This window comes from Vulpes vulpes, chromosome 9, assembly GCF_048418805.1.
Source record: "Vulpes vulpes isolate BD-2025 chromosome 9, VulVul3, whole genome shotgun sequence".
NCBI lineage: Eukaryota > Metazoa > Chordata > Mammalia > Carnivora > Canidae > Vulpes > Vulpes vulpes.
Window position 1 is genome coordinate 14,247,284 of NC_132788.1, and position 17,067 is coordinate 14,264,350.

General features: G+C 47.0%; 1 protein-coding gene across 10 annotated transcripts in view; it reads right to left on the reverse strand.

Moving 5' to 3' along the window:
- FBXO25 (F-box protein 25) overlaps positions 1-17,067 on the reverse strand; it is a 54,601-nt gene that overhangs the window by 14,274 nt on the left and 23,260 nt on the right. For all 10 annotated transcript variants that reach the window (XM_026006358.2, XM_026006356.2, XM_026006357.2 and 7 more), the window contains exons 3-5: positions 10,691-10,794; positions 9,745-9,794; positions 7,301-7,393 (exon numbers count right to left, since the gene is read on the reverse strand). In XM_026006358.2, coding sequence (XP_025862143.1) covers positions 7,301-7,393; positions 9,745-9,794; positions 10,691-10,794 — 247 coding nt within the window. The remainder of the gene's footprint in view (positions 1-7,300; positions 7,394-9,744; positions 9,795-10,690; positions 10,795-17,067) is intronic.

Consider the following 17,067-nt stretch of genomic DNA (forward strand, 5'->3'; position numbering starts at 1 on the left):
CTGCACTGTCATCTCTCAGTCCTTCCTCTGTAAAGAATCTTGCTTTTAGGGGAACTCACATATTTTGCTAGTATGCTTTAATCCAACACGGTGTGTGGGGAGAAGAGTTAGCAAACACTCGCAGTTAGGAGCCAATTCTCGAATCGACAATAGGAAGATTTAAGGAAAATAAAGGTTTCGTCCTAAGGAACACAGAAGACATCCTTTTGTGAGTAATCTTAGTTTTATAATAAAAAACAAACTTTCTCCATTTCTAAATACCCAGTTTCCTTGAAAGGAGGAGAAACCATAGGTTTGGTAAAATAGCCAGCAAAAATTAAATTACTGTAGAGTATCCTACAAGCCAGTTTGTACCTTCAGCAGAACTCATGGTAAATACCTAACAATGGTAGGAAATAACTGGCCTAAGACACCACACAATTCCCATCAACAGTGGCTCGTTTGTCCCTGTTCGCCCACTCTGGGGAGGACACCACCACCACCACCACCAGCCCCCGACCTCCAGGTGCTGGTCGCAGTGCTTGGGGTGGGGCAAGAGGATTCCAACATGGTGATCACTTACCTTACCTGCGACCAGCAAAGGTCTAGCTGCAACAGGATTGGAAACCTTAGAGTCCTTTTCAACAGTCTCACTGACCTCAAAAGGACACTATTTCAAGATGTCATAGGGCACATTTAGGAAAGTCCCTTGTTTTCTTTGAGAGGGAAAGTTCCTAAAATTAAGAACACTGAGGTCTTACACAGTCAAGTCTTCTCTGTCGGTACTGGGGCAGCGGCGCATGTGGTGTCCCCCTGGCTCCTTGTCCCCGCCTGTCTCCCATCCTTACATCTTGGGGCATAAATGGCCCTGTCCACAGCTGTGGCCCCTTTGTCCAAATCACCCTGAAGAGATCGTGTAAACACAGCCGACACAGAGCAGGATATGATTTAACTAGCGCACTCCCCATGGCAGCCCTTGGAGGTAGATACTAAACCCATCAGAGGCCCAACATGCGAGGTTCAGAAATGTGCCCAGGACCCCCGATAAGGAAATGAGAGAGACTGAACCCAGAGGGGCAGTGAGGCTCCTAGCCCACTACCCACCTCTGCCCCTCCCTCTGTGCATCAGTATAAACTGGGGATGCTACAGTCCTCCGCAGAGATTAGGAGAAAGCTCAGAAACATCCACATCACAAAATATTCTAGCCAGAGAGGGCTTTTGACTTATCCTCACTGCTCTTTAAAGGGAAGGGCCCTTCCCATTACACCTCAGTTCCCAGGGGCCACAGAGGAGTGTCCTTCCCACCTTGCCCTGGCTTCTCATTTTAAGGCTCCATGTAGACACAGACTTTTAGGGATTGTTATTCCACCCTGCAGAGTCACTACTTGGATATATTTCCCAGAAAAAGTGATAATTCTGATGATTCAAATGCAGCAGGAATGTGGAATGGTCAGAAGGGAAGTACCCACCAGTAAAGGACATAAGTGAAACTCCAAAACTCTGAACTTTTCATGTGGGCACCATGGGCTAGCTGTAGGCCTTTGGAGGTGTCCTGGGTATGAGCATCCTTGGCCATCCACACCACATCTTTACTTGGGGGCTAGAGCCATGCGATCCCAACTTGTTTTCTCCTCCTGGTCCAATTCCTGGACAACCCCTTACAGAAATCTGGTTTCCGCCCTTTAATGAGTCAGGAAGCTGCTGAAATTCTCTTTCAGAACACTATATGTGCTTTTAGAACATACCACCTCTACAGGGAAACACCATTGCCCCAGGACACGCTGTCCTGTGAGACACCATCTTACCTGAACTGGAATCTCCCATGACCCACTTCTCAGTGACTAACCTGATGGATTCCTTTGTTAGCCACATAGAAACATAGCCATTTAATGAATATTTTCTCCTCTCCTAGTGTGATGAGGGATTAACAAACTCCTCTCACATGACTGCAGGATGAGTCGGAGCCTAAAGACCACAGACGCTAGGTCTGCAGACATCCTGTCCTTGACCACACCTGTCCCTGAGCAGGTGACGAGCCTTGGGGAACGTGGAATGTTTGTTAGCAATACCACTCACCACGTATGTCTGTGATTAAATTGCAGAGGGTGCACTCAAGTTTCATAAACCTAGGAAGAATACAGTACAGGACCTGTCCTCAACATCACAGAAGTGCTGCATGGAAATCCCACAGGTGACTCAGCCTTATTATGCTGGGAATGACAGACCAACTCAAGTTGGAAGAAGCTATATATTAAATTTACCACCGCAGAGAAAAACAGATGTTCCCGTGAAAGGTTTTAAATAAAGTTTAAGTTTCAACCAAACTGTCCATATATAAGACAGGTTCCGATTACAAGTGCACAAAGAATTAAAATGAAGAACCAACTCTGACACCATTAGAAGATAAACACTGTTTGTCTAGGAAAATGTAGGACATAGCAAGGAACACACCTGTCTGGAAAGGAGCTTAAGCTGCATTCTCAGTATCACAGAACAATACCTGGGACCTAAAATTCTGTGCGTTGCCACAAAAATATAAATAGGCAAGCACAATTGTTTAGGAAAGAGAACACTTCCTGGAGAATAGCCGAGAAATGGACAGTGGCCACCTGTGGGGGAGAGGGAGGCACATTCCTGGGGGGAGGAAGGAAATGTACAGCCACTTGGGGCCATGGAGGGGAGGTACAGCCACCCATGGGAGGGTGTTGGCGGTACAATGGCCTGGGGCCACATTCCCTCATGAGCATATACCGTCTTCTAACTACAAAGCCTATCCAATTAGAGAATCACCACGTGGAAGCAGAAGAAGGTAAATAACACACCAGAGATAGTGGCAAGGCCAGAAGGACGGACTTCAGGTACACTTTCCATGTAACACAAATTAAGGCAGAAACACTTTATGCTCCTGAGCAGATTTTCCCCACGGAGTCCCTACTTTAGGAAATACAGCATATCCAACATTTGCAAGTTTCAAGTGTCACCCTGTGTTGCTTTCACAAATTTCCTGAAACATGCATATAGCCCTTCAACCCACTGTCCCCAGATGCTGCCCCACTGTCCACGTATGCCTGGTCCCCAGAAGCCACCACCTGTCCTGAGGGACCCAGCAGTCTGGTTCTCCTGGGACTCTGCAGGAAACAGGACACAGGGGGTAACCCAGACGCCTACAGGATGAACCTGCTTTGTGTTACTAATCCCTACATCTTTACCTACTGCTGTCCTGGCTGCCAGCTACCTGCCAGCGCACCTTCATTCCACCTGGATGGAGGTGGCATCACACTGGGCACTGGGGGCTCTGCAGTGAGCAAAGCTGGTGGAGTCCCTATGCTCCTGTGGCTCAGGGGAGTCTGGCAGTGATGACCAATGCACTGGACAAATGACCAAACCCACACCCATGGGCCGCCCTGACTGGGGAGGTGGAGCCTGGGCATGGCTGGATCTGCAAAGGCCCATCTCCTTCAATGTGGCTTCGCTCACAGAAAGGACAAGTGTTGATGGCAGAGTGTGGCTGGAATCTGGTGTAGAAGATTCTCTGAAAGTGCTGGCTTGCTACATTTCCAAGTGTGTGGCTGATTTTCTTAAATAAACTTTTCAAAATTCCACCAAATCTGTCTTTATTTTAATGAAAGTAAGCTCATAAAATTGACCAAAAATGCATTTAATTTACTTATACATGACTTAGAAATGGGTAAGTGAAAGTCAGCAGAATCATGGTTCAGATATTAAGAACTGTTCACTCACCAAGGGTCAAATCCAAGCTGCAACTTGACTTGTCTTTTTTTATTAATAAGGGAATTTCTCAGGGCATATTATGAAATAATAATTGCAGACAGTTAAGAGAAAAATTATTACTTAGTGAAAATATTTCAGTTTGCATTGACTTTCTGGAAGTAAATTTAATAGCTCAATATTTTTTTAATTTTTATTTATTTGACACACAGAGAGAGAATAAGCAGGGGAAGTGGCAAGGCAGAGGGAGAGGGAGAAGCAAACTCCTCACTGAGCAGGGAGCCCCAGGTGGGGCTCGACCAGAGAACCCTGAGATTATGACCTGAGCCAAAGGCAGATGCTCAACCATCTGAGCCCCCCAGATGCCCCCAACAGCTCAATACATTATGCTAAGGCTATTTAGTAACTAGCCAAGACAATTGTCACAAACTATTATAACAGGAAGAAGCTAATTTTGAATAGGAGGTAGGTTTGAAGAGCAGTCTGACATCATGATGACTGATTAGCCTGAAGCTAGTACGGGGCAGCACGCTCATGAAGTCTGAACACGGATGATGAAGGACAGTGACCTTACAAGTACGTGCACAAGGTCTGGGGCTGCCGGTGCTATGAGTGCTGGTGTGTGTGTGTGCTCAACTAGAGCAACAAGTGGTGTTTGAACTCATGCTCCCCAGCTGCGTGGGTGCAGGCACATGCACCTGCCCACATGCATGAATTCAGGAACCTGCCCTGGTGCAGGAGAGTGGGACAAGCTCCTATCAACCTCCCAGAGCTCTCCAAGGCACTACTCACTGCCACTTGGAGGCATCCCTGGGGCTCCTGCCAGCATGCAGGTGCGGCGGTTACTCATGGTTCAGCCCTAATCCTAGGACAGCTATGGGAATCTGGAGTACATGGCACCTAAAATTATTTTCTCTTCTATAAAAAGTTGAGTACAGCTTGGAAAAGCAACATTAATTCTGTAAAATCAGAGAAAAATTATGGAAAAACTATTAAAGTAACCTAGATAAGAAAATGTTTCAGGTATTAACAGATAATGCCAGGAATGGTCACACCTCCACTCAAAACTACTTATCTTTACCTCAGCAACACAATGTATAACTGGACGATAACTAATAATTTTTATTCAGGAAATGTAATAATTATTAACTAGTCTCAGTTTAAAATTGCTGACTTTAGGAGAACAAAAGGATCTCATATAGAATATTCTTCCTTTCTTTCATACACATCCTCAGGAAAACCATCCCTGAACACCTTTACAAACATAAGGAAACTCTTTATCAAAGGTTTCAAACCCACTGCTGCCTCACATCTTGCTTACATGTGTTCCAACATTAATGAGTGCAGACAGCTCAGCATTAATTACGGGAAATCACCTTCCTGAGAAGAACACAGGAATCCTCCTAGCTGCTGATGTAGGAAGCGCTGCTACACACATTGAAAGTATCACAAAACTCCACGCAGTGGCTCCTGAGGTCAAGGTCATCTGCCATCAGCACAGGTCAAGGAGCACATGCCCTGCTGGGCAACAAGAGCACCTCACAAAAAAAAAAAAAAAAAAAGGAGTACCTCACGCCCAAGCACATGGAGACGCTGCATCTCCGTGAGAGGGTGGCAGTGAGCAGAGCAGAGTCGGGGAGGGGAGTCCCAAGCTACTCTGGAGGTGAAACATAATGCATTGGGAGAGAGCAGGAAAGCCAGCATGGGCAGGGGAGGTGCCAGAGGGAGGGCAGGGAACTAAGGCCCCACAGCAGGTGTCTGCAGTGGCACGTGCACTGATGCACAGCATCACTGACGGCTGGTGTCTGTCTTTGCTGTTAGCAGAAGGCGGACATGAGCAAATGGGCTCTTTGGAAGGCAACCCTGCTGGTCTATGGAGGGGTGCACGTGGGCAGGGGTGGGGATGAGAGGTGAGGTTCCTGCTGGGCAGTGACTAAGCCTGTCAAGCCTCACACACACGGCCTCAGCACCTTCTCAGGTCACCAGGTCCCGCGCACACCATCTCCACAGGACAACTCAGAGACTGGCGGTACTTCTAGAAGGGTACAAGACCATTTCAATTGACAATGCATGTGACACATTTTAACTTTATACTTATGCATTTTGTACATATCAGAAAACAATCAGTAGAGGAAACATACAATTTTACAGCTATTACGGTTAGGGTGAGGCTAACGTATTTCATTTATTTTCATTTTCAAAAACACGAAAGACACATGAGGAAAGGCTCTTCAGCAGGCAAGAGTGTGGCACGCAGACAGAATGAACAAATAGTGAGGAGGATCAGGCAATAGGAAGGAAGAACACTGGCCCACAGATGTGCCTCATCTGAGCACAGAGTGGTCACACCCCTGCACAACTCCTAGTCCACCCCTGCAATGAAGTCTCTCTACTTCTGCGTGGGGTGCTCAAAAGTGGCTACTAGGACACAACAACTCAGGGTGTCCCGAACTTGAAGATGGTGCCACGGAGAAATATTTACTAGAACAGAGACCTCTGTGCTAACACACCGTTTCCTGGCCCCTGGATTCTGGACACTCTGAACTGGATGAGTCCAAATGCAGTGCCTCACCCAGAGAAGGTGAATGACAGATGTGCCCCATTGGCCAGTGCATGCATCAGAACACACCCCATCGGGCCCCAGTGCACGGGACTCCCAGGAAGCACGTGGCACACAGGTGCCCCACATGCTGGTCACATAGGACACCCTGGCAAACTCTTGGGCCAAACCAAACACGTACTATTACCTCAGGTATAAAGTGATTTAACCCCCAATATATCTGTCCTGCCACTAATACTACTTTTTTAATTTTTTTAAAGATTTTATTTATTCATGAGAGACAGAGAAAGAGGCAGAGACACAGGCAGAGGGAGAAGCAGGCTCCCTGCGGGGGAGCCTGATGTGGGACTAGATCCCAGGACCCCAGGATCACAACCTGAACCAAAGGCAGATGCTCAACCATTGAGCCACCAAGGTATCCCAATACTTTTCATTTCCTAAAAATCGTTACAAGGAAAATATTTCTAATGTCTCAGCCCTATTAAAAACCCAAAATTAACATCATCACAACCCATTGCTTACATTTTGTTTACAATGCATGTAACACATGATATGTATTCTTTTTGAGCCAAGATAAAAATTTCCTCCAAATAGATCATCGACACAATCAAGGCTTCTGTGGAGATCCACTATATATCAATTCCCTTTTTCCTACCAGCTTGCTGCTTGTCTATGAAGCAGAGCTCATGCTTGTGAGGAACACAGAGGAGAAAATGCACGTGAAATCATGAGGCCGGAACCTCAGGAAGAGCCTGTGTGCGCTTCTGGGTCTCCCACAGCAATGCACCTATGTGTGTGGCTGGGCGAAACCTGCAACATGATATGCCCCTGGGAGAAAGCGTGTGGGACACCAGGGCAGGAGAGAACCCCACTATTTCTGTCACCCCGAGCTCACTCTTCATGTTCTGTTATGCTACCAAACAAGCACAACTTTGCGCCAATGCCAGAAGCGTCTTAAATATTTACACTTGTCACCTTCAAAACCCAGTCCATCAAGTGTCATCAAATGGCTTTTGAAACAGAAGACTTACTTTGACCACGTAAGTGAACCTTCGAATATCCTGAATTGCACTTGAGAAGTCTAAGCGATTGAAAGCCTCTCCCAAAGTACAATAGCCATGCCTCTGGAAAAACAGACACAAAACAGTTGAAATCCATCATCAGTCAATTAGTCAAAATAAAGTGACAGTTAATGCGAATTAGTCTGTGCAATTTTTTTTTAATTTCAGCAAAGGGCATTTGTTTTTATGATTTATTCTACATTTAGATTAGCATGGTGTAAAACCACAATGCTAAATATAAGTCATTTATAATCAGGACATTATACTCTGCTATTCTTACATCACTACTGAGATAAAGCCAAATATGTATTAAATATCTTGTTGATTTCTCTGGTCGGGATGAGCTTGGGAACTGAAATCACAATGGGATGTGTTCTGAGCTAAGCACCTACAGAAACACAAATCATCTGCCCAGCTGCTGTGAAGATGTGTCTGCCGCAGACACACACGTTGGAACACCCAATTCCTCTGTGGGTCTGGAAGGTGCCCCGTGCACAAGACCAAGGCCTGGAGTCAGGGGGTGACTATGTACGGTTTCCAGCTGGGGAAACCCCGGAGCTGGTCATCAGACAAGACAGGTCCCAGAGTCCAAGGGAAGACATGGAACACAAGGGATGTGTTCTCAGTACTGAAAACACTGCCATCTACTTCAGCTGTGCATCCCTCACAATATATCCTACATTCTACACAGTTTGCACAGGGTTGTATCCTAGGTGTCAGGACTCATTTCAAACTCCATCTTCTGTATTTGAAATCCTGAGAGTATATAGAGACTTTCAAGTCATAGTTGTGGGGTTAGAGGAGCTGGTGATAATCCTAGACACAGGAGGTGACAGATTACCCCTCGCATCTCTAACCGATACCAGGACAGGGGTTAGCAAAGCAGCTGAAGCGCACACCTGAGTCTCAGACCTAGGATGTCCCATGAAGGTTTATTTGGATTTGTGCCCAAATCCCAAGAACAATCCTAATATGTGCACAAATCAACAAAACACATGTTTTTAAAGCAAAATACATTATTAATGAATATCTACTATATGCAAACTGTTTTCCTGGGAGCTGTGCAGGAAGCAAAGGTTAATTATAGATTATAATCCGAAGTCAATCACTGCTGACATCTCTACTTTAATTCCCTTTTCTTCGCAATGAACAGAGCTCTAAATGCTGGTACAGACACAGACTCCTTCCCAGGCAGCTACTCGTGTCACAGCGGCCTCTTCTTTTTTGGGGAATTAAATCTGATTCACAGACTGTAAAACACATGTTTGGGCCACATGAGCCCACCTGAGTCTGGTGGGCCCAGAACGACACATGGAACCTCAGAGGCTGTGGGGCAGCCACAGCGGGCCGTGCAGACCAGCAGGACAGGTGCCTGGTCTGCAGCAGGTGCTAAGCCAGAGATGCAGCTGAGTACAGGAAGCCCAGAGTCCCCCAAGCCTGGCTGTGTCCCTGTCCCAGGGCCCACACAATACCTCTGCAGACTCACACTGCTGCGTATGCTCCCCCGAATGGGTGTCTACTCTGTACTTGGTGCAGTAACACAGCAGATGAAGTACTAGACAGTCTTTCATAAGCCCCAGCCATCAGATTCTACCAAGCGCTTCTGACACACCTCACTCAGAGGGTGTGTGAGCTGAGAGCAGTCTCGAACCCACGCAGCAGTCCTACCCATCACCAACAGGCCAAATCAGTCTTCTGGCTCAGAAGCTCCTAAGCTTCTAGGGAGCAGAGCCATAGCAGAACATCCATTATTAACACTTCTGGAATGTTATATCTATGCTAAACAACTACTCCCTAAATTATGCTCCCCAATTGCTGCAAAATACAGCAAATGAGTTTCTCATACTGCAAAATGAAGGAAGCCTCCCTGGATACTGAGCAGAGAAAAAAGCAGAGTGGAAGTGAACTATCCATGGCTCATAAAAAAAGCTGCAGCCAAATTGGCAAAGACAGGAGCGGGAAGGGCTCACACAGCTCTTGACAGGTTCAGACTTATCTACAATGTTGCATTGGTTCTAAATGGGGGCCACCAATGTTCTCACTACCCAAAGCGCATGGGAGCAAGGACACACATTGCAGCAGCACCAGAGGCTCACACCAGTGGCTTTTGGGAAGAGGTAGGGAAAAAATGTCAAACCATCTAAGGGTCCATACTTGTTCCAACACAGGCCTTTGGTGGATTCAGATTTGCACTGGGGACGCTAACCACACACTGCACATGCGCATGCACATGTACACACACGCATGCATGCACACACATGCACACACAAATCACCGCTTCAAAGGTCCTATATTTTCATCTGCTAGAATGTGAATCATAGATTTCATACTGCAAAAGAAATAATTTATTTAATATGACATTACATATTCAACAGAAGCACCAAATACACTCTTAATTAGAAGAGAATACTTACTTCTCTTGTGCTTTCTTTATGAACATAGATCCATTTCTCACGATAAAAACCTAGAATAAAAATTAACTTTGTTTTTAAAATCTGGCAAATCATTTAAAATGAAGATTTTTATGGAACTTCAACAGTTGTACATGCTAACAAAATTATCTGACATATAAATAAGAGATGCTTTCACTTGGTTAAATGTCAACAGAACTGCTCTATTTCCTGACATCATTTTAAGAGATGCTGAAATATCTTTACATGAAAAATTATTTAAGGCAGCCCCAAGTCTTTGTAACTTAAAAGAAAACTAGCACTACTAACAACTGTGGTAATACCAAACTATAAAACTATAGTTAACTACAAACCTGTGATTAGGAATTAATTCTGTGTGTCCTTAATAATTCTTCTCTTGTTGCCTTTTTCATGTAATTCAGACCCACACCCAAGGACTGTGACACTCTAGTCTCCACAGAACCTGTTCTTATTGAGTAGCCTGAATGCCCTAAGACGGTTCCCAGAAACTCCAGGCTGCGCCTCAGGAGGAATGCAGCCTGTCATGGAGGCAAGCTACCGCCAGGAGGCTCCCTATCCCCGCCCGGCCTACACGTGTCCAGCCCTTCCTGGCCAGCTCTGGCCGGGTCTCCTACAGAGGAGTCCAAAAGCAAGACACCTTGCAGTCTGGTCTCTTTGCTTGGGAGTGAACTAGTCACTGAACTCATGACCATTTCGGTCATTCAGATGCACGAGCTGCTTTGTAGGTTTTGCTACCTTTTGTTTTTGCAAATCTTACTAGTTACGCTGCAAATGGTCTGATAACCAAGTCAGCGGGCAACACTGGATACAGAGCTATCATTCACGCATTGTCTTTTATTTCTTGAGATAGCATTATCAGAACAATGTAGTATATCAACATATAAAACAAGTAAAAACATCATAAAATCATTAATAAAAATGATCTTACACTGAGTATTTGTATCATTTCTAAAATGATCCTTTTTCCTCTTTTTGGATGTGTATTCCTGTTCTTCATTACTGAATATTTCTTCATCGTCACTATTTAAGATACTGAAATAAAGATACATTTTATTAAATACTTTTACAGAGAGATATTATTCATTTGGCTTTTATTTAAAAAAAAAAAAAAAGATAATATCGGTTTGCAATTCAGAAGACCAAAACAAAAATCATGTTGAATTCTGAAAGAAACCAGTAACTCTGCAAGCAGCATATCACAGGTCTGAAGCTATGAGGTTAACGTCTCATCTGTTGTTTGCTTTGACAAGTCTGAGATCTATCCTGGTTCTTTTGAGAATGTCATACCAGGAAGGGTGGAACATGTTTCAGGCTCTCCCAGAGGTTCTATACGGCCATCAACGGAGACTTCACAACAACACAGACATGATAAACACCACCAGAAATGCTTTGGGGAGAGATCAGTGGGAGAACAGGATGCCCAACACTGAGTCATGATGCGCCATATTCCTGATCCAGCGTTCCCTTCATCTCCTGCAGGCTCACAGGCCTTACCAGCACCACCACTGCACAGCAACGCTTTCCTAGGAAGCGTCAACCAAACAGTGCCAACTGTTATGACACTTAACTGAAGCCAGATGAAGGAAATTGTTCATTTTCCCATAAGTGCATCTAATTAAAAGCTTTCCCCCCCCCCTTTTTTTTTTTTTGGCTAAAATAAGGAAACAATTTAAGGCAGTAACCAAACAACTGGAACACATTTTCTCAAAAGGCAATTTATAGTTAAAAAAAAAAAAAAAACTGTACACAGCAGTCCACCCCCTCGAAAGTAAAGATGCACACAATTTTTATTTTCAACACATTGACACTGGCTGGTTTTTGGTCTGGAATCAGGGGGAGGCCCTGTGGACAGCTGACAAGCTGGCTGGTGGAGGTCCGGGTCTGATGTTCAGGCCACAGGCTAATGCTGGAGGCAACAAGCCGGCTGGTGGAGGTCCAAGTCTGATGCTAGGGCCACAGGCTAATGCTGCTGATTGCCAGCACACTCACCGAGAAAGCGGTGATGGCTCCTCCACTCACTAGTGTTCACATTTAATGAACGCAGCTGCACATGCCAGGGGAACCCATTTATCACACTCAGAACAGACTCCTACCACATTGACAACCGTTTGTAAATCATGACAAGTACAAGTATGTTTACAAAAACATGCAAAAGCTTCACATGCAGCGGTGGGAACTCGTGGAAAGTGGCTGGTCCTTGGGTGTCACATTCTGTCTCACACAAGTAGGCTGTCATGGATTCAGATCCCGAACACAGCAGCTTTCAAATCTGAAGAGCGCAGCTCTCCTAACTAGAGTCACGAGCACACCCAGAAGCGCAGACTGTTGTCTACAAACTGTGCCGTGTAAACCACACTGGATGCCGGACGAGGGGACAAAGGAGGTGGCCCCCTGCCCCTGCCCTGGAGGGAGCCCGGCAGATCCCGCCCGTTCTACCCCGCACACACACAGCAGGTGTGGCTGCAGATGCTCGTCCCTCCAGCAGGTATATAACCGGCGGTGTGACCATGGCACCTGGGGCTCCCCATCCCTGCTGGGCTGTGCAGGCAGTAAAGGCGCTCATTGGACTGGGTCAGGCCCCAGGCCTAAACCAGTCACCATGGCCCACCTGGGTCCACATGGATAATCAAGAGAAAAGGCTCTCTACAGAAACTTAGATGCCATTTTCACAAAGTGTATCTTCAGTGGTTTTCATACTCACAGGTGAAAAACATATATATAAAAGTCAGTAAGAAAGATAAATGCTTCCAAAATTAAAATTCAACATTTAATACTGTAAATTCAACAGTGCTTGATTTCACATGTACATAAGCCACTGACCGATCACATGCATAGGAAATACTCTTATCACCTGTGGTTTCATGAGTGACATAAACATCACCAACCAGGATTTAAAAGTCAGCAGAAACTTCAACAACAAAAACCAAACAACTGGATTAAAAATGTGTATAATGAAGACATTTCTCCAAAAACGACACACAAGGGGCCAACAAGCACGTGAAAAGATGCTCAACATCACTTGTCAAGAGGGATATGCAAATGCAAACCACCGTGAGCTGTCAGCTCCCACCTCGTAGGACAGCTACCGTAAGCTCCAGAAAATAACGAGGACACAGGAACCCCTGTGCTGGTGGGAATGAAGGAGGGCAGCCTGTTTAGAAAACACAGATTTGCAGCGATTCCTACAGAAACTGAGCACAGAACCACCATCTGACCCAGCAATCCCACTGCCAGGTATACACCTAAAAGAAGTGAGAGCAGAGTCTCCACAAGACGTCTGGACTCCGTGCTCATACAGCTGACAGGGGAAGCCACCTCCTGTCTGTGCACACAGCTGGACAAGCAGAACAAAGCTGGTATTATGCTTATGGGGCATTACTCAGCTTAAAACAGAAGGAAATCCGGGCACACACTGGAACACAGGAGAACCTTGAGGACATCATTCCAAGGGAAGCAAGCAGTCATAAGAGGACAAACTGCATGTGATTCTGAGTATCTGAGGGACCTGGGGTCGTGGAGCTCAAGGCGAGGCGTCAGAAAACAGAGGTGGAGGGTGCAGAGTCAGTTAAGGAGGCTGGAGAATCAGTCCTGCAGGCTGAGCAGTGAGGAGGGCGTGGGGACGTCCAGCACTCAATACTCCGGAGCTGGGTACCTCCCACTGTAAAATGGTCTATGTCAGGTGTGCTTTACCACATTCCCAATGTGTAGCTACCTCACGTCATCCCTATCTCCACTCACTTCCTGGCTCCCTTACCACCTCCGGTTATTCTCAGGCAAGCCCCAGATGGGACGTCATTTCAAGGGCAAACACCTCAGGATGATCCCACTGTGATTGGTGCGGCTAGTATCTCTTCCCAGACAGGCTCCCCTCAGGCAGGATGCAGAATGTCCCTGACGCCCTGCAGTGTGCATACTGCTTCTGGAGGAAGCCCCCCATTGCTCCCACCACATGGGCAAGGCCACACACTCCGACCAGGGAGCCCGTCAATCTGGAGCTGTACCTGCGTCTCACCGACTCCCCACCCCTTCCCAATCACCCCTGTTTTTTTCTGAGTATGATACAGATTTAGAACATTCAAGATAATCCATATGTTTTCTCATTCATAGGGTTTTCCTTAGGAGGGGGAGATGTAGCATCTTCCCAACTGCGTGATGTCAGAACCCTACAAACTGTGAAACCAGGCACACAGCGGCCCCTGAGAATGAGGCGTATATGCTGATCAGCGGCCCCTGAGAACGAGTCTATATGCTCACCCCAGTTCCTGTGCACGTAACCCTGTCCTTCCTCAAACAGGTTTTGTGCCCCTTTCTCTACCTCTTCTCCTTCCTTTAATGGGAATGTTTGCTGGATATGTCCAGCAAGAGGGCTCCAGCACAGTCCTTGCCCAGGATCTCTCACCCTGCCCTCCATTTTCAAAGTCATTTTCTCTTCATGCTATTCAGCTTGGGCGCTTTCCATCCCCTATCCCCCAGATCTTGACCCGTTCTTCTGCACCCTCTTGTCCACTGCAGTTTTCTTTTCTGTGACCGTATTCTTCAGCTCTGACTGGCTCCTGTGTACACTTCCTACCTCTGCTGAAGGCCTCACCGAGTTCACCTACCTTCTCTCCAGCCGAGCAGACATCTGTAGGACTGTTCGTTAGTTCTTCGTCAGGCACACTGCTTTCCTCTGTTTTTATGTAGTTCTGTCACTGAGATTTTCTCTTGTTCTTTTGGAGCATATTCCCGTATCTACCCATCCTGCTTGACTTTCTGTGTTTGGTTTTATCAATTAGGCACAATAGCTACTTGCCCTAAATTTGAGGGAGAGGAACTGTGTATGGTTGCCCCCATGTAGAATGTGTGCCTGGTGATGAGGGCTGGCTAGACAGAGCTGTGGCTGGTAGAGGCTGGGGGTTTTGGGGAGGCTGCCCTGTGGGATGGCCAGAGCTACAGTGGGAGTGGATTGGGACAGCCCTGAGGCTCCCCACACAGAGGGTACTCTGGTGAGACAGCTGAAGCTGAAGTGGCTGCAAATGGTGGGATCCCAGGGCCCTCCCCAGTGTGGGTATCCCAACAGGACAATACATGAAAGGGAAGTGAGCACAGGCTGATGCAATCTCTGGGCTCTTGTCCAGGGGATGCCCTGGCAGGACAGCCAAAGGGGGTCAACCAGGGTGCTCAGGCTGTGCAAAGAATGGCCCGGCAAGGTGGCTGGGGGTCAAGGTGAGGTGCAGGCTGGGGTCTTGGGGCACTCTGTGTGGGGGCACCATGGCAGGACTGTTATAGCTGAAGTGGGTGCAGGCTGGGGTGGTCCCTGGGCTTTCCATACAGAAGGCATCCTGATGAGACAGCTGTGGTGGAGTGGGTACAAGCCAGGATGTCCCAGGATGCTCAGTGCAGGGGGTGCCCTGGTAGGGTTGCTGAAGCCAAAGCAGGCATCAGCTGGGAGGTCCTGGAGCACCCCAGCAAGGCATCAGAAGCTGACGTGGTGAGGGTCTGGGTTGTTCCAGGGCGCTCTGTGCCTGTGTCACCTTGGTGAGACAGCAGGAGCTGTAATGAGCAAGGACTGTGCTGGAGCCCTCTTGCTGTGGTGGCTGAGACTGGTATGGTCTCAGGGACCTGCTGGGCTCAGTGAGGTGGCCGGACAGTTTGGACGCTGGACCCTGCTCCTATCCACATTATCAAGGGGAAGAGGAGCGTAAACCATGAGGCTCACCAGACCCAGACCCAGCAAGTTCCAGCAGCTCCCCACTGTTTGGTAAAATTTTAAGGATGTCTCTTTTATAAGCTCATTGATCTTTTCAATTGTAGCTTTGTTCTGTGCCCTCAAGCAGACAATGTGCTGGGGGGGGGGGGTCCCTTGGTACCAGCCCCCCTGCTGCAGGTCACAGCATCAGAGGTGGAGGCCTGTCCACTGCCACGTCATCCTCTGTTCGGTCAGCCCTCAGTTCTTCTTCAGGAGGGACTGCTCAGTCAATAGCGGTGGATTTGGGGTGTCCCTGGAGGTGGGGAATCCAGAGTCTTCCTCTGTCGCCATCTTGGACCAGAACCAATCCTGAACATAACCTCATTTGGAAACAGGACCTCTGGCGATGTAATTAAGTGAAGGACCTTGAGATAAAAGCATCTTGGATCAACCCATGGGGGCCCGAACTTCAATGGCAGAGGAGAAGGCATGGGGAGATCAGCAGAGAGAAGGCCAAATGACCACAGAAGCAGAGACTGGAGTGACATGACCACCAGCCAACAGATGCCAAGACTGTAGCAAACACCGTAAGCTGGGGATGCCCCTCAAGACCCGTCCACACTTGCATTTTTTTAAATTTATTTATTTATTCATGAGAGGCACACAGAGAGAGGCAAAGACACAGGCAGAGAGAGAAGCAGGCTTCCTGAGGGAAGCCCAACATGGGACTCGATCCCGAACTCCAGGATCACGCCCTGAGCCGAAGGCAGACACTCAACCACTGAGCAACCCAGGCATCCCCACACCTCTATTTTGGACTTCTGGCTTCCAAAACTGCTAAAGGACGTTTCTGCTGTCTTATGCCACTGATATTATGGTTACGGCAACTGCAGGAAATGACCACAGTTACCTCCCTTTACAATTACTCGAGGTTGATGCTGATTCTGAAAACACACATGTGCCGTCAATTCTATACACAAGCTATTGGGAAAGAAAATTCACCAGATGTGATGCCCCATCAGAAACATAAACCAAAGCAAACATCAGATACATATTTGGTCCTTTTCCCCAAAATGAAACAAAGCACAATGAAGCCCTTGAACACAGTCACCGACAAATGACTCAAGGCAGACTTGTCAGAGCCCCTGTGCAGAGGGGCCTCCTCACAGCAGGAGCTGGGCGGCATTTCGCTCCTTTGCCCGCCAGAGCCACGATCCCTGCTCTAACGGTTCTTCACGATGGTTTCAGTTACACATCGTTCATCAGTGGCTGCCTTTAAACTTAGTTTTTTATCCACACATCTCCCCACAAAAGACCAAAGGTTGTATGTTACCTTCTCCTGCTGGCCAAACGTCCACATTTACTCGTCTTCCTACTTACGGTCACTCTTGCTTCAGCAGGTTATTAGTCTCTCTTACAAAAAGATATTTTAAAAGGAAAAATCAACTTAAATTTTTAAGAAAGGATTAAAAAACCTATTTTAAGGGTTAACACTTTATTCCTGAGTATTTCACACAACACACTTAAGGAATCTGAGGCAGACATGTTATGGGAACGGGAGCTGGGAAGGTGGTGGCCATGCAGTCCCACGTTCACCTGGCAAGGAGAAGCACTGGCCTCCACACACCACGTGGTTT